The 22,951-nt window shown below is 34.3% G+C and overlaps 1 protein-coding gene across 1 annotated transcript in view; it reads right to left on the reverse strand.

The window, feature by feature from the left end:
• Positions 1-22,951, reverse strand: part of FMN1 (formin 1) — a 139,059-nt gene that overhangs the window by 58,915 nt on the left and 57,193 nt on the right. The window contains exons 6-9 of the mRNA XM_059819552.1: positions 16,109-16,196; positions 6,227-6,288; positions 5,377-5,465; positions 532-661 (exon numbers count right to left, since the gene is read on the reverse strand). Coding sequence (XP_059675535.1) covers positions 532-661; positions 5,377-5,465; positions 6,227-6,288; positions 16,109-16,196 — 369 coding nt within the window. The remainder of the gene's footprint in view (positions 1-531; positions 662-5,376; positions 5,466-6,226; positions 6,289-16,108; positions 16,197-22,951) is intronic.

Genomic DNA, 22,951 nt, shown 5'->3' on the forward strand with positions numbered 1-22,951 from the left:
CATGTTTTATTTGTTATAATTTCAAAAATCTTGTCTTTAGCCGTTCATAGTATAGAAATCTTAGGTAAAGCTTTGTCAGGTACTAAAAAATCTGCTGTATCAGGGTTAACAGAAATGTGTAGATATCAGGGGAAAGTAATAAGCTAACAGACATGATAGGCATCTATTGCTGATGGCATCAACAGTGATATGCAAAAAAAGTAAGTTTGCAAGCACCTGTACTAAGCTAGTCTGGTACTTAATTTCTATTTTATAAACATTATCTATCACTCTACTTAATGTGCAAAGTAATAAAAATCTGCAATTTAAATAAAAATATATTTTCCTATGTAGAGCATAGGGCATCACACACAAGTCAACTTCCCTCTTTCCTTCTCCTTTTGTTCTTACAAGCAGCTAAAAAAATTAATATATTTTTATTTTCCTGAAAAGCCAATAACCAGGCTTAAGGTTCATCACTTATGGTAAAAAAAGAAACATGAATACTCTAAAACAGATTTATGTTTTTATTTAGCTTTCATTAGGACTTACCTTGGAAACACGAGTTATGATATCGACTTTCCGGTGTACTGATGTTATCCCTTCAGAGAAAACTGACTGGAAGATAATACACTGAGCTCGTTCTGTGAAGTTTGGGATCTGAGATAACTCATATAAAAACCTGTGGAAAAAAGAGTATTAATGAATCTTTATATTTTTTATCTGTGGGGTACATAACAGATCAAAGCTGTAGTATCATGAAATATACATGAAATCTTTCCTACTTTGAATCAAATCTGACAGAATTTATAATTGTTATATTCTTTATGCTCAATGTGTTAAGAAATCTTATCAAGAAAAAGACATGAATCGTTATCACACCAATCCATTAACCCACTATCACAGCTGCATAGTAATAAATAGAAGAATCATAAACCTAGATCATAGGTTTAAAAAAGAAAAAGAAAAAGGAAAGAGCTAGAGAAACACTATCTATTTACTGTTTTCACTCATCTGTTTTTGCTTCCCTTAAAAATGTGCCCAGCAATACAGAACTCAATATATTCCTACAAGGTTATTTCATAATATAAAATGTCTGCCAAGAAATTTCTTCTGATGCTTAGCCTCAATTTTCTTTTACTAATTTGCACCACACTTCCAATTATATAGCAGCATGTTTTATGGTAATGCACCTAGCCGTGTATTCAGCTCTAAAATACTTGCAGATTATATCTCTCTTCAGTCACTGTTCAGCAAAGTTATTAACTCTTTATCTGTCCTCATATATACACTTGCCTCAGGAGCCTATTTCAGCTTTCTTCCTTTAACTCTTTGGTGAATAAAAATAAATAGAAGCATATTCAACAACTCCAGTTCGGAAATCACAAAATGAAAGCATCCCAAAGGCATGAGTAATTCCTCCTTTTTCTCTTCTTCAATTTAAAATGTAAAAGCTTGGCTAAATAATACAAGAAGCTTTAGCACTTCTTATAATAACAGGGTTTGCATAATTTGCTTTGTGGGTTTTGAGTCTAGGTTTTCAGTGATACACATGCTTTCTTGAAATCCAGAAACAAGCTGTCTTTTGCTCCAATATCACTTTAGAAACATTCTTCTAATCTCCTGTCTACAGATATTCTTAGATCCCCCTTAACGCAATGCTGTAAAGATTTTTCTACCTCACGGAATTATAGGAAATTCTGTGAACCATTATTAGCTTGAATTCTTATTAAATTTATTTTAATTATTTAAGGCAATACATCTGATTTCTCCAAATTATTTCTTTTTCATAATAAATTAATATCAGTATCTTCAAATCCACTTTGTAAATTTCTCATGCTTTGCTGAATACATAGTGACTGCCTAAAAAAAAAAAAATAAATCAGCAAAATCCACCTGTGGCTGGTGTGAAACACTACATTTTAATTGGAATATAATTTTTTTCCTTCTTTTTCTTTCTTGCCTGTTGAAAAAAGTCTGTTGTGAGACAAGGACTGGGGAGGCCTGGCTTGGCTCTTACACTTAAGCAGTGGGGAAAAAAGAAATGCCAAGCTGGTATTAATAAAAATGCTTCCTATTGGGAATGAATGGTATTGCCAGGAAAAAAAAAGAGGATACTTTGCACTTTGTGTGAGAGGGACAAAAGAAAGAAAAACCCAACTGCTTCACTAAAGTTTTAACATACATACATTTTAAAAGTTTAAATTGAAAAAGTCAAATGACACATATTCTTGCCTTCCCTTGAAAAGGGAACTATATCCTACACTGCTGGTCATCAGAATACAATATAATTGTGCCGAGAGTTAAAAGAGCATCAGCATAAGAAGAAAATGTCTCCAGATTTTGGAATTCAAAGTATTCAATGTAAATATCCAGACAGAACACTTATAACTGAAATCTGTCACAAAAAGGAACCTTAGTGACTACAAATGTAGTTACTAAACACGAAGTCATGGCATGAATCTGTGGTTATCAAAGATAAACCACCAATTCAGGTGGACAAAACTTTTGGAGATAAAAGAATATTCTTAGTTCAGTCATTTTTGCAATTTTATTCTGAGAAAAGTATGATTTTGACTTAAAGTAGTGATGACATGACTGGGACATAGCTTTTTGATGGGTTTCTCATTGCTACACTTCTTATGGCCTAAAGTAAACAATTTACTGTTCATCTCTGTGAGGTCCATTTTACTCCTCTCCTGCAGAAACTGTAAATAAAAAATGCATTTACTTGAGAACTCTTATCCTACCAGAATCTTGTAGTAAAGGACTTGAGAGTACTTTCAAGCCAGGTATATTACCATGTTGTTAGTGTAACAGAACATTCTTCCAGAAGATAGACAAAGAAGGCTGATTCTATGGAGGTCAACTATTTATCAGTTCACATTTATCCACATTTGAAGAATATAAAATTCAGAAATATTTTTTGGAGAAAAAGGTGTCTCTAATCCTGCAAGGTTCTAAGTAAATCAGCAGGATTTAAACTGAAATCAAACGAGAGAGGTGTTCAAAGAGAAGCAAATGGCATTACCCGGACAGCAATTAATAGCTCACTACTTCCTGAATTCAAACTACATACGATAAAGGAAAGCTCAGTACCATATTTTGCTACTATTTCCTTCATTAGTATTTCTTTCACAGTAGAGAGGACTTCACAGAGATTATATTGCAACTAAAAGGGTCTTCTTGGAAACTAGCTAAAGCATCTGTATCTTGCTAGCAAAACCTCAAATTGTGGCCAGTTGTGCACATAAATCTTTATCATGTTAATGAATATTAGCATTTTAACAACTATTATCATAAAGCATAATTCAGGGGGGTATTGTCATGTTGCTGTCATACTTACAGTTTGTGCCAACAATAGCAAATTTAACATGCCAGCAAAACAAATCAAAACCACATGTGTAGGAGAGCATCAGTGATACCACTAAAGCTTTCTATTTGTCTGGTGATGCAAGCATTTAAAAATGGCTAAGATTTCCTTTAGCCTTCAGTGAATTCACATCAATGGTTTCATTATATAAATGCCTATTGCTAGTATTTGCAACAATCTGATAAATGGTTTCGTTTGCACTTCTGTTCTGATCCTCATTAACGAAAATATGTGAGGCTTATGCCCTATAGCAAATATTTTTAATCACACATACAAATTTAGCGCTTTCCTGTCTTTAACCTTTTATGGAGTTAATATGCATAGTACAGTTCCAACAAATCTCCAGTTCTGCATTTAGGTTGATTTAGAGGCTGACTTAGACAACAAAACCAGCAGCACCTGATCTACTGAGTTTTCAGAAAGGACATTATTCCGAAGGTACAATAAAATTTACATAAGTGCATCATCAGCAAATTGTTTTCCCCTTGAGGCAACATTTTACAAAGCTAGTTTTCTTAACCTATATAGTTTAATAATAGGGTAAAAATTGGTTAATTAAGACTCGCAGAGAGAACACAAAGAGTAATAATTGATAAAAAGTAGCTTTTGTCTTTGACACTACTATTTCACTCTGAATGACCAGGTGTAACTGCTTTATTCAGTTCTTTACTTTTAATTATGGAACAATGATAGCATAAATCCAACTTTGTGTTTAATTAAGATCGACCTCTCTCCACTATAATTTACAAAAACAGACAAGCTTTTATAACTCTAGAGCTCTACAAGATTTGTATTCTCCAGAACACAAAATGCATTAATATTTATTTCACTCAGACATACAGCAAACAGATTGCCAAAGATTCAAGCTCTGGAAAACATCAACTAGTCACACAATGTATTCTTATGCCCCAAGCCAATGCAATGAAAGCCATGGATCTGGGATGCAAGAACAAGCTAGTATATACACTTTACAGATACTTGTCTTCGTAAGTCTTACTCAAGAATGATAGTCACTCTTAACCAAGAGTAAGCGTGATAGCCTCATTTCCCCAACATTAACCTGTTCCCTAGTGGACAGTCACAAATGAGTATTCAGCTGCCTTGTGTTAGGAGAAAGAGGAAAAAAAATTATGCTCTTCACCACTAACATTTTAATGGGGAAAAAAGGTATGAAAATGTAGTATTTCTGACATCAACCAACCATATACTACCTCTGCTGTTTCAGTTCTTCCTCCCACTAGCCTATCCTATGCCAAAAACAGCAGAAAAGACAAAAACAGACAAGAGGGAAAAGGAAGCAAGATGGCAGAGAGGCCTCAGGGCAGGAAATTGCACTGTGATTAGAAGAGGATGGAAGTACAAAGAGAAAAGTAGCAAAGTAGCAGAAGACAAACACCACTGGTAGGCCAAAATCTGAAATCAAATGTATACACTAAAATAAAATTCAGGATTACCATTCTGCTCATGGATTCTTGTGATTCTCACATTGGTCTAAGGTTTATTACAACAGAAGGAGCAACACTTAAGAAGTTTTTCATCCTAACAGTTGTCACAGCCCACAACAGTCATAGGAGATGAACTGTGGAATCAGCCTTGTAGGTCTTCAATCAGCATGACCAGAGTGTACACCGTGTCTTTGTCACAGGACTCGCCAAAACCCTCTGTGTAGAACTTTCAAATAATCAACAACCAAAATCATTCTGACCCTGCTTTATGACACATTAATTTAGCCCTAAAAGCTCTAAGGGAAGGATAAGCCTTTTACAGATGTGAGAATGGGAACAGAAAATTTTATTGATTCAAGGCTACATATTTTATCAGTTCTGGTGGTCCAAGCTGACGTAGTAAAATCTCCCATGTCTGAAAAAGTTATGTGATAAAGGCAAAGTTTACATCATGTCTTGAAACACACAAAAAAGTCAAAAATTAGCTACCAAAAATTATGTATCAAGATTCCTTTTCACATATCAGCAAAGGACTATACTATATAATGATAAAATATTAAAAAAAAAAAATCATCTTACTGTTCTGGTTTATCCAGAAGCTTCAGCTCCTCCTCCTTTGAAGTCTGGTAATATTGCTTGATTTTCTCCAGTTCATCCTTTTGTGCTCTCTGAGTGAATTAATATAAAGTAATTAATAACTAATTAATAAAAAAAATTAATGAATTACTAATTTACCTGTTTGTCTGCAAGTAACAATTACATTGTCTATTGGGAAACATTTAGACTATGCAAAAGAGTGAGGCATAAAGGTCCATGGTAAATTCCTTTAGTGCCTGTTAGTGCCATTTAGTACCAATGGCCACAAACCAAAGCATCCTTGTAGAGCACAGCACTGCTATTAGGATGCTTCATGCAGTTTAGGTTGGAGAGGTAGCTCCAATACCTCTACAGCCAAGTGTAAATGAATTCTTTCAGGCAACACAGTTCATGAATGCTATACATTTCGTCTACTGAGCAACTTGGGTAAGGACAGCAATGCACTAGCCCAAGTTAACTGTTTTAGTCATTTACAGCTCAAATGAGAAAAATTCAGCATGTTAGCACAAAATAGGCTTCAAGTAAGGACAGTATTTTTCAGGCGGTTCAGGAGAGAACACTGCTAGGTGTTACGCCTTTTGTTACATTTTAACCTTATTCCAAAGGCACTCCACTGTTTTAAATTTCTGACATTTAAGAACTAAGCCAGCAAGAGAAATAAGCACGTCAATGGGTATTTTTTTATGTTACCTATTTTATTACTGTTAAATTCCCTAAAGGCTTTTTCTATATAATGTCTCTAGTCTAAAATGACAACATAAAATAAAACTTTACTTATAGTGTGTCTGAAATACTATGGTGATTAACCACAGCTTTACCCCAGCTTACTTACATTTTCATATAGTGCTTCCAGTGTTTCCAGATCTACTATGGAGTCATCAACACAAAGTATAGCTGTATAGAATACAGTCACAAATTAGATGCTAGAAAACAAGAGTTCAATTCTGTTTCCTGAGAAATGTACTAAAGAGACCTGACCTAGCCAAAGGACATATTTGTATCCAGTTAATATTTTATTATTTTCAGCATTTTATTTTTATTCTGACTTCAAGTCACAGCACTCACATGAGAACTTACTACAAACTCTGCCTCAGGAGAATTGAGAGCTTTTCCTCTTCAGTATACTCAGCAGTCAAAAATATGACCTGCCAGGTACTCAGCTGATTGTGTAGCTGGCCAGGCAGGAGAACATGAGAACAACTGATACCAGACAACAAACAGCACAGATTTCATGGTAGCTTAGAAGGCTGGATAGGAAGGAATTGAGAGTTTAGGTCTCCCTATGTGCATGGGAGATCAGGGAGAGATGAAAACAGGGAGATCCGATTGTCTTGTGGCTAGCAATCTTGGGAAGTAGACAGGTAGACAAACCTGCAAGATTTGCAAGTTGCAAATTTGCAAGCACAAAAGATCGTGCTACAGATTTTTAAGGTATCTTCATAGAGCAGCTCATGTTTGAGTTAGCTTTATCCACTAGAAAACTACACACATGACAATTTCCAGACGAATACTTTTAAACATCACACAGAGACACCTAAAGTATATGCTTCAATGATTAATTATGCCTCATTACCCAAAATGAAAAGTCTCAAAATGTTTCCTATCTTAGTTCCAAATGTTACTACGTTTGGAATATATGGCATTAGGTATTTCCAACATCTGCAAATCCCATTACAATTTAGGCAATGTATTGGGACTCTTCTGAAACCTAAATAGGATTGGTTCATGGTGCTTACTAATGCTCTCTAATGTTAGATTCCAGTAAGCTAGGAGATGCATAGTGGAATAGAAATAACTTTGGATGTTTGATTTTCCTGAAACCAGCATTTCATCAAGATTCGTAATGGGACTAGGCAAAATTTCTGAACTCCTGACTTATGTTTAAATGTTACTGGGAACATTAATCCCAAAAGAATCAAGCTTAAGGCCTCTACCAATTTTCCACATAACCAGTGACTCATCCTTAGCTAGTATCTGATAACTTTTAATTTCAACTGTAGTATATTTCTTCAAAGGAAACTTGACTGCTTGAGAATTTAGAAGATTTTAAAACCTCTGGATGCATTTGCAATCTATTTTTGAAAGGGGCAAGGCACACATCTTTAATTATTTAAAAGTAATAAGCTTTCACCTGCTTTTCCACCTACCCTATGATTTTACATTGTGAAATTAACCAGCAGGCTAGTAAATTTTCTCTGTGGCAGGCTAATTAATTTTATTAAAAGGTCCAATGACATTTAGAATGTTTTAAAATTTTGCCTGTCAATTATGATTCCATCTGTTGACATTACACCTTGGTTAGAAGCAAAGAATTATACAGAAGGAGACAGTATCAGCGAAAAAAAGCAGTATCTCCAACTATTTTTGTCCTACTGGAAAGATTAAAAAAAAGCTCAAGAGTGTAAACAAATACAAAGCCTGAACAGCCAAGCTTGACAAAAATCTTTGTTTAAAGAAAAATCATTAGGGATTGAATCTATGAGATCATCTGTTGGCTCTTGCAAGATGGTTCCATGAGTTGCATTATCTACTGTATTATCCAATGAAATTTCAAAAGAACCTAAGAGATTGGAAAATCTATTGGAAAATTTGTTTCACAGTCCAACATATTTAATTGTTAAGATTTTAAAATACGCATATTGAGTTCAAAAACTTCCCCCTGTGGTTTCACTTTCATCCTATTTTGGAATATTCTGAAATCTGCTTACAAGGAGAAATTTATTTGTCCAGAGTTATCTAGAAAAACAATTTATTGGAGGTAATTTGAACTTGTACTAGAAATGCAAAACATATAACTAATAGTAGATTTTTTCAGATACAGAACTATTACAATGAGAGGAAGTAGTTTGAAAAGAACACTTTAATAAGAATATCAAGATTTGTACAAATTTGTATTTTCAGTCAGAGATTTGTTACAAAAAAAGCCCCAAAATCACAAAGTGGTTTTTAATGCTGTATTTTCTTATCCATGTTTCTGTACTCAACACCAGTTCTAACAAATCAGCATTGTTTTGAAGTGACATGATAAAGCAAAAAATGTATGAGATTAAACTAATAAAATACAATCTGATAAATAAACACATTTTTAACAGAATTGTTAATAATCAGTGTTAAGAGACATTAATATGAATTATTTTCTCTTTTGGACAAGTATGTGATTGTATAAAAGTACCAAGAAAATATTTTCTGATTTACTTGCTATACAACCTGTCCTGCTATTATTGGCAATGTCCATGCAGACAGGCTGCAGTTAAAACTCTAGCCATATTACTCAATGATAGTTGGACATCTTAGGATGTTAATATATGTAGAGATACACCCCCAAAAAGTCAGAAGTACTGCCAAAATCCACACAGACTCCTTTATTTCTTCTTTATGTATTTTAATATCTTTATCTTTGTCCTTACATCTTTTTTCATTCAAACTGATCGAACTTAATGCCATACACATTTGGAGCAGAAGACAAAAATGAAAACATGTAAAATTATGAAGACTGACCCTTTTCTAAAAAAAGAAGCATTGATTTTGAAAAGCTGGAAGAAATCCCCAAATTCAGAGCTGTCTTAGTATTCTTCATATTCTTAAAATACGGCATGTGCAATACATTCACAGTATGCTGTGTAAATTAACTTGAATTGGGGCAGCTGAAAAACCCCCATTACACTAGATCAAAGAAACTAATTATTTTACTTTTTACTTAGAGTTACAAGGAACAAAAGCTTCTTAATTTTTCTGTGAAAAACAAAACCTAGTTTTAATCATATGTATATTAACATGATTAAAATTAATTAAAACCTTGATAAGTTTTTCAAAATGCTCTTCCTCATACAGTGAGTTTAACCATGATACTTTACTGCATTAAATCTCATTATATCAAGACTCACATAAATGTAAGTAATATAGATGAAGTATCATAAATCTACAAAAGAGGCTCCAAAACAATTAATAGCTATTACAATATCAATCATCACCGGTGGTTTTTACTTTTATCTTGCTTTCTAGTTAGCTGTCTTACTTACACTGTCAGTTCAGTTAGAATATTTCACCTACACCTCACAATATGTCGAAAGGAAGTAGACTCATGCTGTGAAAAGCTGGTAATTTTATTGGGTTCCTCTACCTTTAAAAAATCTGTTACTTGGCCAAGTCTGGTTTCTGAGATCCTTTTTTGCAGGGAAATTGAGGCAAACATTTTTATGTGGCCTATGGTGTCTGCTCACAACAAGAAGAATTTATATACACAAAGATCATTAGTGCAGGGTTGCACCCATTAGGATATAATAACCGTCAGCTAGGACAAAAAACAGATCAGCATCATGCATTCAAACTAACAGGCACACATAAAAATACTTGCCAACTACATTTCACATACTAAGAGTATTGCTTCGAATAGAAACTTGTACCAAAGGTTTTTAACAGACTAACTTTTTAAAAATTAATCTAACTGTAAAAAACAGATTCCCTACTGCACGGATTTTTCACATACTCTGTTTTATCACTTCAAGAATGTAATCCAAAGAAAAGCTGAGAATTTAAAGCATACTGTGTGCAGTCTACATACAACTGTAGAACTTAGAGGTTAAATATGAAAAAGATAGTTCTCTCCTCTTAAGCAGCTTAAATACCCACAGTCTTAAGGCTGACTCTGATACACAGCCTCACTCCTACTAAACACATTTTGGTTAAATCAGGATTTAAGTCCTGCTGACAGAGCTTACATATAGTCAAGCAGTATCAAACCACCTAATGTGACAATTAAACTATGAAATATGAAGAAATCACCTTAACTGCTCCCTAATGATAAAACAGAAACACATCATTTAAATAAAAAGAGCTTGCCAAAGGTACATTTATATGACCTGGAAGTACTTCCTTGTTTTATGTAGTACATTCTGCTGAGTAAGGCTTGATTTCATGGGAACCATGAAGCCCATCACTGGGAAATTTAAACTAAATTGTGACTGATCTAGTCAATTAGAAAATGACTATGATTGTTAAATACAAATCCCCACTTGGCAAAACTGCCTAAAATATCCAAATTGCTCTTGTCTACTTCAACAAACTGATATGTTCTAAACTTATTTAAAAGGTTTTCTCCAGTATTTAACTATCATGCAACACAAAAACCATTAAAATGTACATTACAAAGAAGCACCATGGGCACAATGTAGGGTTAGAAGACTAGGAAAGTTCAACTCCTGCAAGAAGTCATGAGAAGACGACTCTGGCACTAATGTTAACCTACCCACATCAGGCTGGATGCCCAAGGCAGATTCACAAAAATGTATGTTGTGAATTTTCCAGAACAAAGAAAATAACTTTTAAAGAAAATTGTTTCCCAACTTCTGAGATGGGTATGCAGCTATCTCTATACTTCCTGCACAGTATACAGTATATATAGAATGCATATATATAATAGTCTGTGTAAGTGGAAGTCACACAACTTTGCAACAAGAGATTTTAAGCCTTTATAATCTAGACTTCCATCCTGCAAAATATTTCAGTTGAAACCCCAGTAAAACTCTTTTTACATAGTGCAAGCAAGAAATATTCCAATGCATTTATCTTCACCCAGAAGTATTTCCAAATTATGATAGAGAAAGGAACTGTGAAACTATTTGTGCTGCATGATATGGTTAAAACACAAATTGGGATTCAGAAATTCTGAGCACACTAAGGTCTGCAGATTAGAGTTGCTTTGGAATAGTTTGCCTTATACACATAGAACATAGTCTTTCAGATGCTAAGAAAGGTGCCTGGTTAGTAATGATACTGTTCTCTATAGTTTAGATGTGCCATAAACCATAGATTGCACTAAGACAATGCAACCTATTTATGCAACTTCTATGGCCTCTCATTAGAGGAAGACCCCACAGAAATGCCAGGATGATTAGAAACATAATATAGAATTAGAATGGTTATTGGACCGATCATCAGTCTGGGTGAGTTAATCTGCTGTTCATATTCTTCCAATTATTTACTCCAATATGTTGACAATGGAGGGTAAATCACAAAGTTGGAGAAGAGCAATCAAACACATTTCAACTGGTTGACCGACATTGTACAATAGTATCATAACCATGTTCTTTCTAGAAAGTTGGTCCCCTCCTACAATGCTATGCAAAAGATTTTGATGCAGAGTGGCATGATAGTTATTTGCATTAGAATATCATGACTGTGACACTATAATAAAAATATATTCCAAATTTGAGGAGCAAGCAAATAAAAACCAATAATGGAGGAGAATCTACAAAAGCAGATGGCATAACCTAGGCTTTTTAACAAAATCCATTCTAATCCATCCCATCTAAGTGTCATCAAATAAATTTCTCTAATATTTTCAAAGCTTAATATGCCTCTGCATAGATAATTTACATTGTTGGTGAACACAAGAATGTTCCAAATGCACAATAAACATACCAGGTCCCCATACGTGCTATTACAGGTTGGCCAGTGCTATTCTAATTTAATAAATGGAGTCTCAGACATTATATTTAATTGCTTAAAATCTAGGAAAGAAAAAAAGAAATAGTAAATTAGGATTAGAAGCAGCCTCAATGCCAAGGATCCGCATTAAATTCTCCCCTTTACCACATAGGCTAAGTTCTGTCAGCATTGCAGTGCTACAGCGTTAAACTCTTGCCTTGGGAAACGTACTAGCAAAGCCTGCAGCTGTTCTGCGTGGAGTAATATGGCACTTTATTGCCACAAAGAGCACAATAAGCTATAAAGTGTGCATCTGGTGTGATCTACAGCAGGTTTGGTTCCAAGGAAAATATACCAGCATGTGAGACCATCTAGTTAATGCATCCTGATGCAAATCAGGGGTATTAGACAGTGAACTCTTTCCAGCAATGTACAGAAGCAGAACTTCCGGTGCCCCACAATTTTAGTGGCAAAACGCAGGTATGATGGAGGTAGGGAGGGATTTGGGAGAATCACTTTTTTGGACATAGGCATCTACATTTTATCTACATCCCATTTTCTGTAACTAAAATTTTTTTTCATCTGGGCTGCCCCACAATTTTGCCAGTTTACTCTTGAACAAAGATCTCAGCAGCTCATGGGTAGCTGGCACAGATGACATACGCTGCAGAAAAGAGTATTATTATGTGTTTTCCAGTACACTGCTATTGCTAGCTACTGTATTGGCAACTGAGTGACTGAAATGTTGCCCTGTAAAAAGTTGGGACCAGCGCCCACACAGGGTCCTCACATACAGCTATAATCAGCATTTCCCATTAGAAACAGAACTGAAACACCTCACTGTGGAATGAGTTGTAATATTTCAACAGCAAACCCACACAAGTAGTCTTGAGCCACAAGTTTGTCTCTCAAGCTGTAATATTTCAGCTGAACGATGATAGGAAAAGTAAGACAGAAGTGCATTGGTACGAAATGGAGATTACTTCTCTAAGTATGTAGTGTTAAAGCATGCTCCTTACCTAACAGCTGATCTCCACTATTCCTCACCTCTTCTTTACAAAGGTTTTTAAAAAACACAGAGAAGCAGCCTTGAAAATAATCTTAAACCTATGCACAATGTGATTATTGCTATTTGATTTTTAAATGTAAATACAGATCCTATATAGCATAGTGAGACAGACAGATTTTCTGTCTGCTTCTTCTGCTCAGGAAATGAGTATTATTAATAGTGGTGTAATCAGAAACTATATTACCCTCTTCAGTACCAGATTCACCAATAAAATTTGTTAGCGTTCTCAGAACATTACAGCACCTAGGATCTCGCCTCCTCTCCCCACCTAGCAAAAAGCTGAGTATTAAGACAGGTGCAGCATGACAATGTTAACTTTCCCTCTGCATCATAGAATACCAACATTGCCAAAATAATTATTCAGTTTTACATTGTCTTCTCCCTAGACTGTACTCAGATACAGGAAGAATTTAAATTATCTGCAAAGGATGAACTTCACTCTTTCAAACAAACGTGTGGGAGATTCCCTTCCTGAAGTGTGGCAGCTGGCTCATTATCAAATGCAAACTGAAACATCTGGGTGCCAGATATGGTCACTTACTTGTTTTGCACTGCTGAGATATCTACAGAATATGCTGTGAAGCTATTTAATTTGATAGATGCAGAAATCTCACACTATTTTAAAGAAGGATGTAATTTTTCTTGTGATTACTCATTTTGTCTTCTCTACAATTTTGCATGCATCTGTATGCATAGGGCAGTTCAAGTGAGGACAGTTTTTCTATATATGTACTTCTGTAACTGCTACTTTAGGGTAAACACTACACTATACATAGACAGTAAATTCATCTGTATGTGGCTTTTCAACAAACATGGTCAGAAAAGCTTGCAATAAAATTAGATATCCCTTTTTTTTCGTTTTTACTTTCTTTGGCTTCAAGTTTCTTCATTCTCTGTTGCAAGCTGTCAAAGACCATTAACTTTTCTCTTCCTTGTCTTTCACATACTGAATTATGCAATGGAAATTGGCTTGAAAAAAGGCATAAGTGCTTAATTTTCATGTTTCTTAGAGGTAGCTCTTTGTAACTTCACTTTGTGGAAAAAAAAAAAAGACCTTTGGCAGTCATCACCCAATGATCATATGCTTTTTTGGTTAGGTGTTGCCATGAGCTATTTAGCTTATTATGATATTTTTTCATCCACTAAATTGACTCTAGTGGTCTTCAAATAATTTGTCTGCTGATAGGCAGGACTGCTCACAGATTTAAATTAAACAAAATACTAGGACATGAACACACACTAAAAGACAAACTCATAGTTCTACTGTTGTTTTCATTGTAGTATGCATTTCTAAAGATCCTCTCTACAGAACAGATGTTTTCCCTGAGTTTGGTGAACTGTTTTTTTTCCCCAGATAGCCTCTGCACACAGATCTTGATTAGAGTCACTCATCCTGCTTTGTAATACATTTCAAAAAGAAGTTCCACTAATAGTATTCCCAAATCCTGTTTGTATCTCCTAGCTGTTTCCATAAGCAAGAGGCAGCATATCCTATTGCTGCCTTGAGCAACACATGTGGTGACAGGCCAGTCATTTGCTACCTCAGAATAGAGAGGGTGATGAGTTACAAACTTTCTTTCAGTGACAGCACTTGTTTTGGTGTCTCTCTTCTACCAACACTCTAATTTTCATTAAACTTGTAGGACTACATTAGCTATGTCTACAACTGCAAGTAGTGCAGTATTTAGAAATGGATTTGTAGGCAGCAACAGCTGGTACTGAGGGTCCAGTATTCACACTTCACACATTTCAGGGTGTTTTATCTCTCTCTCATCTGATCCTGTGGAATTTAAAACCTGCTATAGGTGGAGACTGCTGGCGTGCACCTAGAGCACATCTTCTCATTTAATTCTGACAGATGTTTGTGCAGTCTGAGACTGCTCTGCATTGCTCTGCAATGCAAACACAGCAAAGGGGACAACTGGTAGATTTGATTCAAAAGTGCATTGCTGATTCAAGCTAAAATGCTAGTGTATATATACCCAAAAATTTGATTTATTCTTTTCTCTTTAATTTGGTATATATTGGCCAGAGGGTTTCAAAAGTTATAGAAGTATTGCAAATGACTGAGAGACACAAAAACAGAGAGAGAGAGAGAGAGAGAGAGAGAGAGAGAGAGATGTTCTATTTTAGTAGAACATCATGGCATGGAAAACAAAAAGTCATGAAAACATCTCTGAAGATACTTAAGAATACCACCCAGTTTTTTATAATACAGCTGCTATCCTATCCTATGCTGCTGTAATTCCTGCCAGCAAATTATTCAGACCTTTAGTAATAGCAGTTTTTTTCCATCTCATTCTGATACCTTTCACACAATACTGGCAGTCACAAAGTTATTCCTTCTTTTTGTTGTTTCTCTCCATCCCAAGAGACATCTGTAAGCCCTTGTGCTTTTAAAGCACTAGATGCTCAAAGGCTCTTCTGAAATTAATAATAATCAATGCCAGCAGCATCTCAACACCCTACCCAGTATTTGCATGTGATGGAGGGAAAACAATAGCAAAAAGGAGACATCAACTTGAATTCTTCCAGCAGTTGTTTTAAATGGTGAATATTTTCCTTTTTTTAATGTGAAAAAGAAATAAACAATATCCTTAAACAATATCTTTTTAAATCCAGAACATAAGCAGAATCTGAATTACCCCAGTGTTCTGAAAAATCTGTATTTCTCTACAGTTGTATTGGCAAACTCAGATGATTTCTACCAGTAATGGAATTTATACACTGAGTAGCCCTATGCTTTGAAAAATTCCATCCAGTAATCATCTTTCTGATTGCTACGTGGTAACTGCATCAGTCTGGGATGTGCTTTTTATACTGCTAATGAAGCAAAATTTAAACATCCAACAAATACCGACTGCATGTTTGAAGCCCAAAAGATTTATATAAATGCTCTCCATTTAATTTTTGTCAGTGGCGGACTTGCTTAAGAAAAAGGAGGGAACTGTAGAGAAGGAACATGAAGCAGTTTTGAGGAAACACTCTACTGAAAGTGATATGCGAACTGAAACAGTACAGAAGGAATTGTACCTAAATTCAATCCTGATTATTTCGGTGAAATTTTACATATACTGGAATATACTGGAAGAATGATTTTTCTGGTATCTTAAAGAGGACTATATTCAAAGCACATTCTGTAACATAAGAAATTCTCTGAAGGGGGCTATGAGAAAATATCCTTGCAAATATGATACATTAAGTGTAAGAAACACTTACCTTGTTGAATATCCTTCATCTCCAGGTGCAAACTGGATATTAAAATTCCTACAGTTTGAGACCGTTTTCCATCCAACAATTTGATAATCTAGAAAGATAATGCAAAATTATCTGAGATCAAATGAACACTCTACACAGGATTCATTCACATTAATGACAGAAGCTAATTTGTGAATTGAATTCAATGGCTCCCCAAACATCAAACCTTTTTATTAACTAAATGTGGTAGTAAGACCTTCATCTTTTCTCTATGCTCTGCACCTTAACAAATGGCTGATAAATGTAAGCTTGAATTCTCACCAGGTCTAGTAAAGAAGATCACCTCTTACTAGTAGGATGCTATTAAGAAGGAAAAAAAAGGCATATCAAATATTTATTCCGGAATATACTTTTTTCCCCTTCTCCTTAAGGTGATCAGGGCAGAACTATTTAAGACACTTTAAGTACATCACAAGTTCCTTAGTTTGTCTGCTAGTTTATATTTCAGTGTGAACACATTTAAGTCTATCTTTTTGACAAAGGATCAATTCCTGTCCAAGGAGAATTGAAGAATTATCTTCTTATGCCCTCTCAACACCATTTCTGGAACACTAGGGGCTACAGAGAGGATTTCTTTCACTCTTATCTGAATATGCTTCTTCCACACCCTTGACACTTCATGGGGATTTAAGGATTTTGTTCACATTTTGGGTAATAGACACTTGTTAGTAAAAAATACTGACATTCAGATTGTAATCTTTTCAGATGCTGGGTGGGGGGAGGAGAAGAAAAAGGAAGGAGGGAAACCTTGCGAAAGTTATTTTGGCTGTTTGAATTTAGTGATACTGATGTGGATCAGTCCATAAATAAAGCAATGAAAAGTAAACCATCAGAAATTTAGAAGTGTAGTTCAGATGTTAGAAATGTCAAAACCAAACTTTCCACAATGTCTGGACTGTTGATATTTGTGATTTTGATTCATGTCATAAGGAAAATACAACAGCAGCACATCACAAAATGCAATACAGACATAAGTTCTTCAAAATAAGAAATGTTCAGATCCAAGCAGTTGGCTTACTTCATAGTGTTGAAGAACAAATACTATTAAAAATACTAAATAATATGTAAAATTAAAACTAATAGCTAAGTTTTCCCTAAATTTATATTCCTAGTATCCAAACAATATTTAATGTGTATGTATCCACATTTAATTTTAATAGTTGGGTGACACTAATATATGGATATTTAATAATATTAAAAACTTTAAGTAATTGTTATCCCTTATCCCTGTAATAGTCTTATAGCTGCTCACATTACAGACAGTTAACTGACAAAATTTATACTAACCCATACAAGTGTTTCTTACCTATGTTTTATGGGATTTAGGAATATTTAACTGTGCAACTACTTAGTCACTCACCTATATAAAAGTAGATTTGTAGTTGAAAAATACAGGAAAAAGAGAAATGATAGTGACATTTTTCACCTGAAAATGTAAAGTTAGTTCTTATTTATGGACTACAGAAATCAGACAATACCTGAACAAGTTGGAATACATGCTGCCTTCAACAAAGATCTGACAGATATTTTATGTCCCTGTTGTAGGGACTCAACATGTAATGAACTTATGTTAAAGTAGACGTTTCATATTTTCTGCCAAAATTGCAAACAAAATCTATCCTGAGAGGTTTTTTTCAGCCTATATGTACAGCATATATGTTGGATATTAATAAAATTATATTATTTAAAGTGTTTTCTTCAAATGAGAAAGAATTCAGGCTCTTTATCTCCTGAGTACACAAGCAGACAAGATGATTTGGCTACAAGTTACCATAAATGAATACTCTGTAAGCATCACATCCTGTTGACTGTGGTATTTCAGAGCAAATGTAAATAACTGCTCAGTTTATCATGGTCATTTCTGAAGCTTTACATGAATTTGCTGAACTCCACAGCACATTAACTTCTTACAGGGATAATTACAGGCTTGACTAGTATGCAATTTGTATAGCATTCACTGACCTCCAAGTTGACCTTGTTCAGGGGCAAATTCATAGGTTGTCATAAACCCCATTAGACATGCCTAGTTTGAGGCAAAACCTTTCCAGACTATAGCTGTTGTAGACAATATGACATTTGAAATCATTCTATTAAAGTATTTTTAAGTGCTGATATATTCTCCAGATATGATTAAACTGACTCACATTGCTAAGCAAGACTTCCTCTTTAAAAGACTACTGAAAAAAATTTTAAAGAAGACCCTGTATAATTTTAAAAGTTAAAACAGAGATTCATGTTTTAAAATGGCCAACTAACTGTATGTTCACATGCATTTTAGACAAATGTACACATGGTCACAATTACCAGGCATCAAACTAGACTCAGACTACCTGAAATAGCTTCAACCAACTGAAATCTGTAACTGAAGGCTAATATTTTATTCATTAGAGAGCAAAAATGGAGCAACAAGACAACAGAATAGCTTAAACTGGGCATAAAACTACTCTAAAAACACAGCTGTAATGCTAAGTATTACATAGGACTTTTGTCATAGATTTTTAGAACCAATGTGTAACTTGAAAGATTTCACAACAAAAATATATAATCAGTAAAACAGAGAACGTATTTTCAGATAGACTAATTTTGCCCCAAATTATGGTTATTCTGGGGAAGTCACTGACAGGGAATTAAATGTGTGTGTAAATTCCAAACGGAAAGGAGACACAAAAAAAATAAGCAATTTTCCAGGTCATAAAAACCATAAGGCAAATAAAATGAAAGTTTGTAAAGACTGCATTGAACTATTTAGTCTATGCTTTTAAAAGACAAATCACTGATCACCTCTCAGCATATTGGGACTTGCTTGTAGCTGGCAGTGACAGGTAAGCAGCTAAAATCCAGCTGACGCCAGTTGATCCTGCTATGCCAGCTGGCAGGGTTTGCCAGCTGCCTGCCGCTCCTCCAGACTATGAATGTATTGTTGTAAAGGATGCAGCATCTTCTGGCTCAGTGACAAAATTGTGACTGCTGCTGCTAACTCATTTAATTCACTGATCCATAACATTATTTGTTCTATGTGGTGTTCCCCAAATACTTATTAATGTTAAGTTAGTGATTTGCTGTACACAAGTGCCCCTTCTACATCTTTCAAATATTTATCATCTAATTTAAAAGTGGAGACATATTGAAGCTTGAATAGATTCATAAATTATTCTGTCATTCCCGTTAAAAGGTGTTTCTCTAATGTAGCCAGAAATGTATTTCATTAAATATTATACAACAGACTTCACTGTTTTGTCTAACTGTAATGTCTACATTCTGTCCAGGACACTTACTGGTGCTGAAATCTGAACAGATTCAGTTTACTTTAGTGATTAAAAGCTAAATCCTTCCTCCTGCTGGTGCATGGATTCTTTCCATAATATTTAAATTTATTGAGAGAAACCATAAGCTAAAAAGCTGTCCTGCATATCACAGTGTTTCCCTCCATTCCCACTCATTAACTTTTATGGTGAAGTCAACAGCCTGGACCCATAAGTTGGCTGCTGAAACCCTGTTCAAACAGAGGAAGAATATCTTGCACAAGAAGCAAGTAAGTATGCCCCTCAAGCCATTCTACATAAACACCCCAAGAGTTACCAATGAAATTTCAGAAGCTTAAGACCACTCAAAGGAGAGCCAAGTTTAACTATTTTTTATTTAACATGGATGAACCATAGCTTTATATTTTTTAAATATTTTAAAAATATTTTAGGAGACATGTAATTCTATATGCAATTCTATTGGATTAAAAAACCCACTATTTTTAGCTTTTTGCTAAAGGACAAGCAAATGACAATTTCTTAGGACAAAATAGAAGGTAAGAAATGAGCTAGTAAGAAAATAAGTATCTTTATTCCTATCAAAACTGTAAAAACAAGACAAAGTCACAAAATAGATATTAACCCTTTATGGATATTTTCCATATCCTACATGGTTGCAGAGCTTTGTGATAAACAAGAAAATGCCATATTCATTCTTCTCATTACAGCACAAAAATTAAAAAGTGAGAGTGCCTCGGAAGAGCACGCACTAGCATTTTACTACTACAACAACAACTCAAGTTTGAACACTGTTTATTATCTTATGCAGACAGCTGAAGACAGTCATTGTGTTTCAACCCTGCAAAGCTTCCAACATTTTCTGCAGTATCTGCCCTTCTTGCGGAAACACAAAATTCATTAATTGTAATTCCTCATTTAGTTAGATGGACAAAAAACTTGCTGACAGACATATCCCTTTCAGTTAAAAAAATGCAATTCACTCAAAATATTGACACTCTTCTTAAATGAGAACACATGTTAATAATTATGTGAAGTCTGTTAGAGATAATAGACAACAGAAAAGCCATTATCTTTAATGTCCTCCTGCGTCTTTGAAATGATAATCATTGCACTAAAGGGCCAAAAATGATTGATGGACTTTCATTTGGAGCATACACCTGACACAAATTACTTGACATTTAGTCTTTTTTTTTTTGTAAGATGAAGACAGAGTGGCATCACAAACATCCAACTATCCTGTTTCTTGAAAAAGTATAAAAAGTACTTTAGTTTTTGAGGATAAGTTACTAACAAGTGTTCAAATATACTGGAAAAACTAATGTAACTTCAAAATATGTTTAAGTCCAACAATGGAGCTATACAATGTACATGGAATAAATCACAGCAAAGGAATGTTCTTTTTTAAATTACCTCTTTTTCAGGCTTACAGGGTATCATAGCTTAATACACAATGAATCATGTTTTTTATTTCATTCCAAAATATATGTCCTAATTCTGCCTTTCTTCTATTTGGTACTACAAGAACAGATTTTGGTTCTTCAAATTTAACAGGAAAGGGAGAACCTATGGCTTGAAAACTATTACATGTGCCTATCAACTTAAAAATTTGCATGGATATGTACAGACAAGAAATGTTAACAGTTTAGAATGAATGAAAGCAAAATCGTTTGAATGTAAAACTTCAGTCCTTTATCTGATATGAAAACATCTCTAGAAGACTTTCAGAGTCTGGAAAAGATGTTAGATCTTTTAAATTATATTCAAATCTATTGAAAGCTGAGTTCTTTCAAAAACAAGCTTTTTTTTTTATAAAAACATGTTAGAGTTTTAGTATGCTAATTGTTTTCAGTTTTCATTGTTTTCATAAACAGCTATGGACCTTAATGTTACTGTACAGTTGAACATCATGGGTATATAAAACTTTATAGTTGAAGTCCATTACAATTTCACAAATATAACTTACAATATGTTTTTTTTAATAAACTATACATTCCTAGACAAATGCTTTAATGCAAGTGTTAGTGGATGATACAATAGGTGCACAAATCATATGTCCAGAATGCTACAACTGAAATCTAAGCATAAGAAAATAAAGAAATGGTGATAAAAACAGTCTAGATTAACAGTTGCACTTTCACAAGCATGTCAGTGATACTTTAAAAATAGGAGTTAAAAATAGGAGTCATATTCACAAGGCATTTAAAGCCTAAATGCCCAATAGAATCAGTACCTAAACTGAAGTTGTGTACTAAAATAACCTGGTGGATCTAGCCCTTTTTCATCTTGATTTCCAAGAAGCTGTAACTTATAAGTAATTTTGAAACTACGTGCATTTGAAAAAGCTTAACTAAAGACCACAACATCTTAAACGGCGTAAATACTTTTAGATCCATTGTGTAGTGCCAAGCTGCATCATACCAGTAACTTATGTATTTAGATTAAGCTAACTGAATTAGCCAAAACCAGAGAGAAATTTATTTGATTCATGTTCAGGTGCTAATGAACTTCTTTATTTTTGTCCAGTAACTTCAACTTTGCCTGCTGCAAATTAAAACACTTCAGAACTGTCCTAGGAAATAAATCCCACTGCTTCTGTATGTTATTTATCCATCTAGAGTCTCTGGGAAAGTCAGGATGCAAGCAATATTCTCTTTTCCATTTCATAGATATCACATCCAAAAAAATCACTGCATTGTATTACCTTGTATAAGATTATAATACTTTTAGTTTTACACTTCAAAAGCATTCTTATGAGAGAAGAATTACATTTATTAATTCTTAAATATATTGCACATTATTTTGCTCTAATACTGGGAGATAACTAATAATTCATCTAGACAGTAAATTCTCCCCATCCAGAAAAGACAAATTCTACTCTCAAGACATAACACCTAAAAAAACTAGAATATTTATTTTGAACATTATCTACATATTGCTATAGAATTATTTACAAGCTTGCATATATGCAGAGCAGAAAAATGCACAAGAATAAGGGTTCCCCAAAATATTTCAGAGGATGTAGAGTTGGAAAAAAAATAAGAGGTTCTTCCAAAGCTGCTAAATTTTCCAAAGGAGTGTATGATCAAAGAAGCATGAGCAGCCATACACTTTGCAGAGCTTCTACGCCCAGATAAGCATTACCATAACAAACTTCAAGAATATATAAGTGTACCAGAACGGTACATCTGACCTTCATTTAAACTACATTATTTTCACATTGTATCACTATCAGGTGAATGTACTATATTTTTCCAAAATAAGTTAATATAAGCCTAAAAATAAATAAAATCACCCTCTATGCAGTCATTTAAGAAGTTATATTACCACTGCTGCTGGAAGGTTCTTAACTTCCTTTTTTTCCCCACATACTCGTTAGAATACCGTATTTTTTAATAACTGCATTTCAAATTCTAATAATTTCATCCTGATGTCAGGATGACAGCCTCTAGAAACTAGTGTAACTGAATTAATAAGCCATTTTCTGGCAGGCACAAAAGCAACAAATTTGGGAATCACGAAATTGCTTCCACTCTGGAAAAAA

The sequence above is a fragment of the Gavia stellata genome, chromosome 7, assembly GCF_030936135.1.
Source record: "Gavia stellata isolate bGavSte3 chromosome 7, bGavSte3.hap2, whole genome shotgun sequence".
NCBI lineage: Eukaryota > Metazoa > Chordata > Aves > Gaviiformes > Gaviidae > Gavia > Gavia stellata.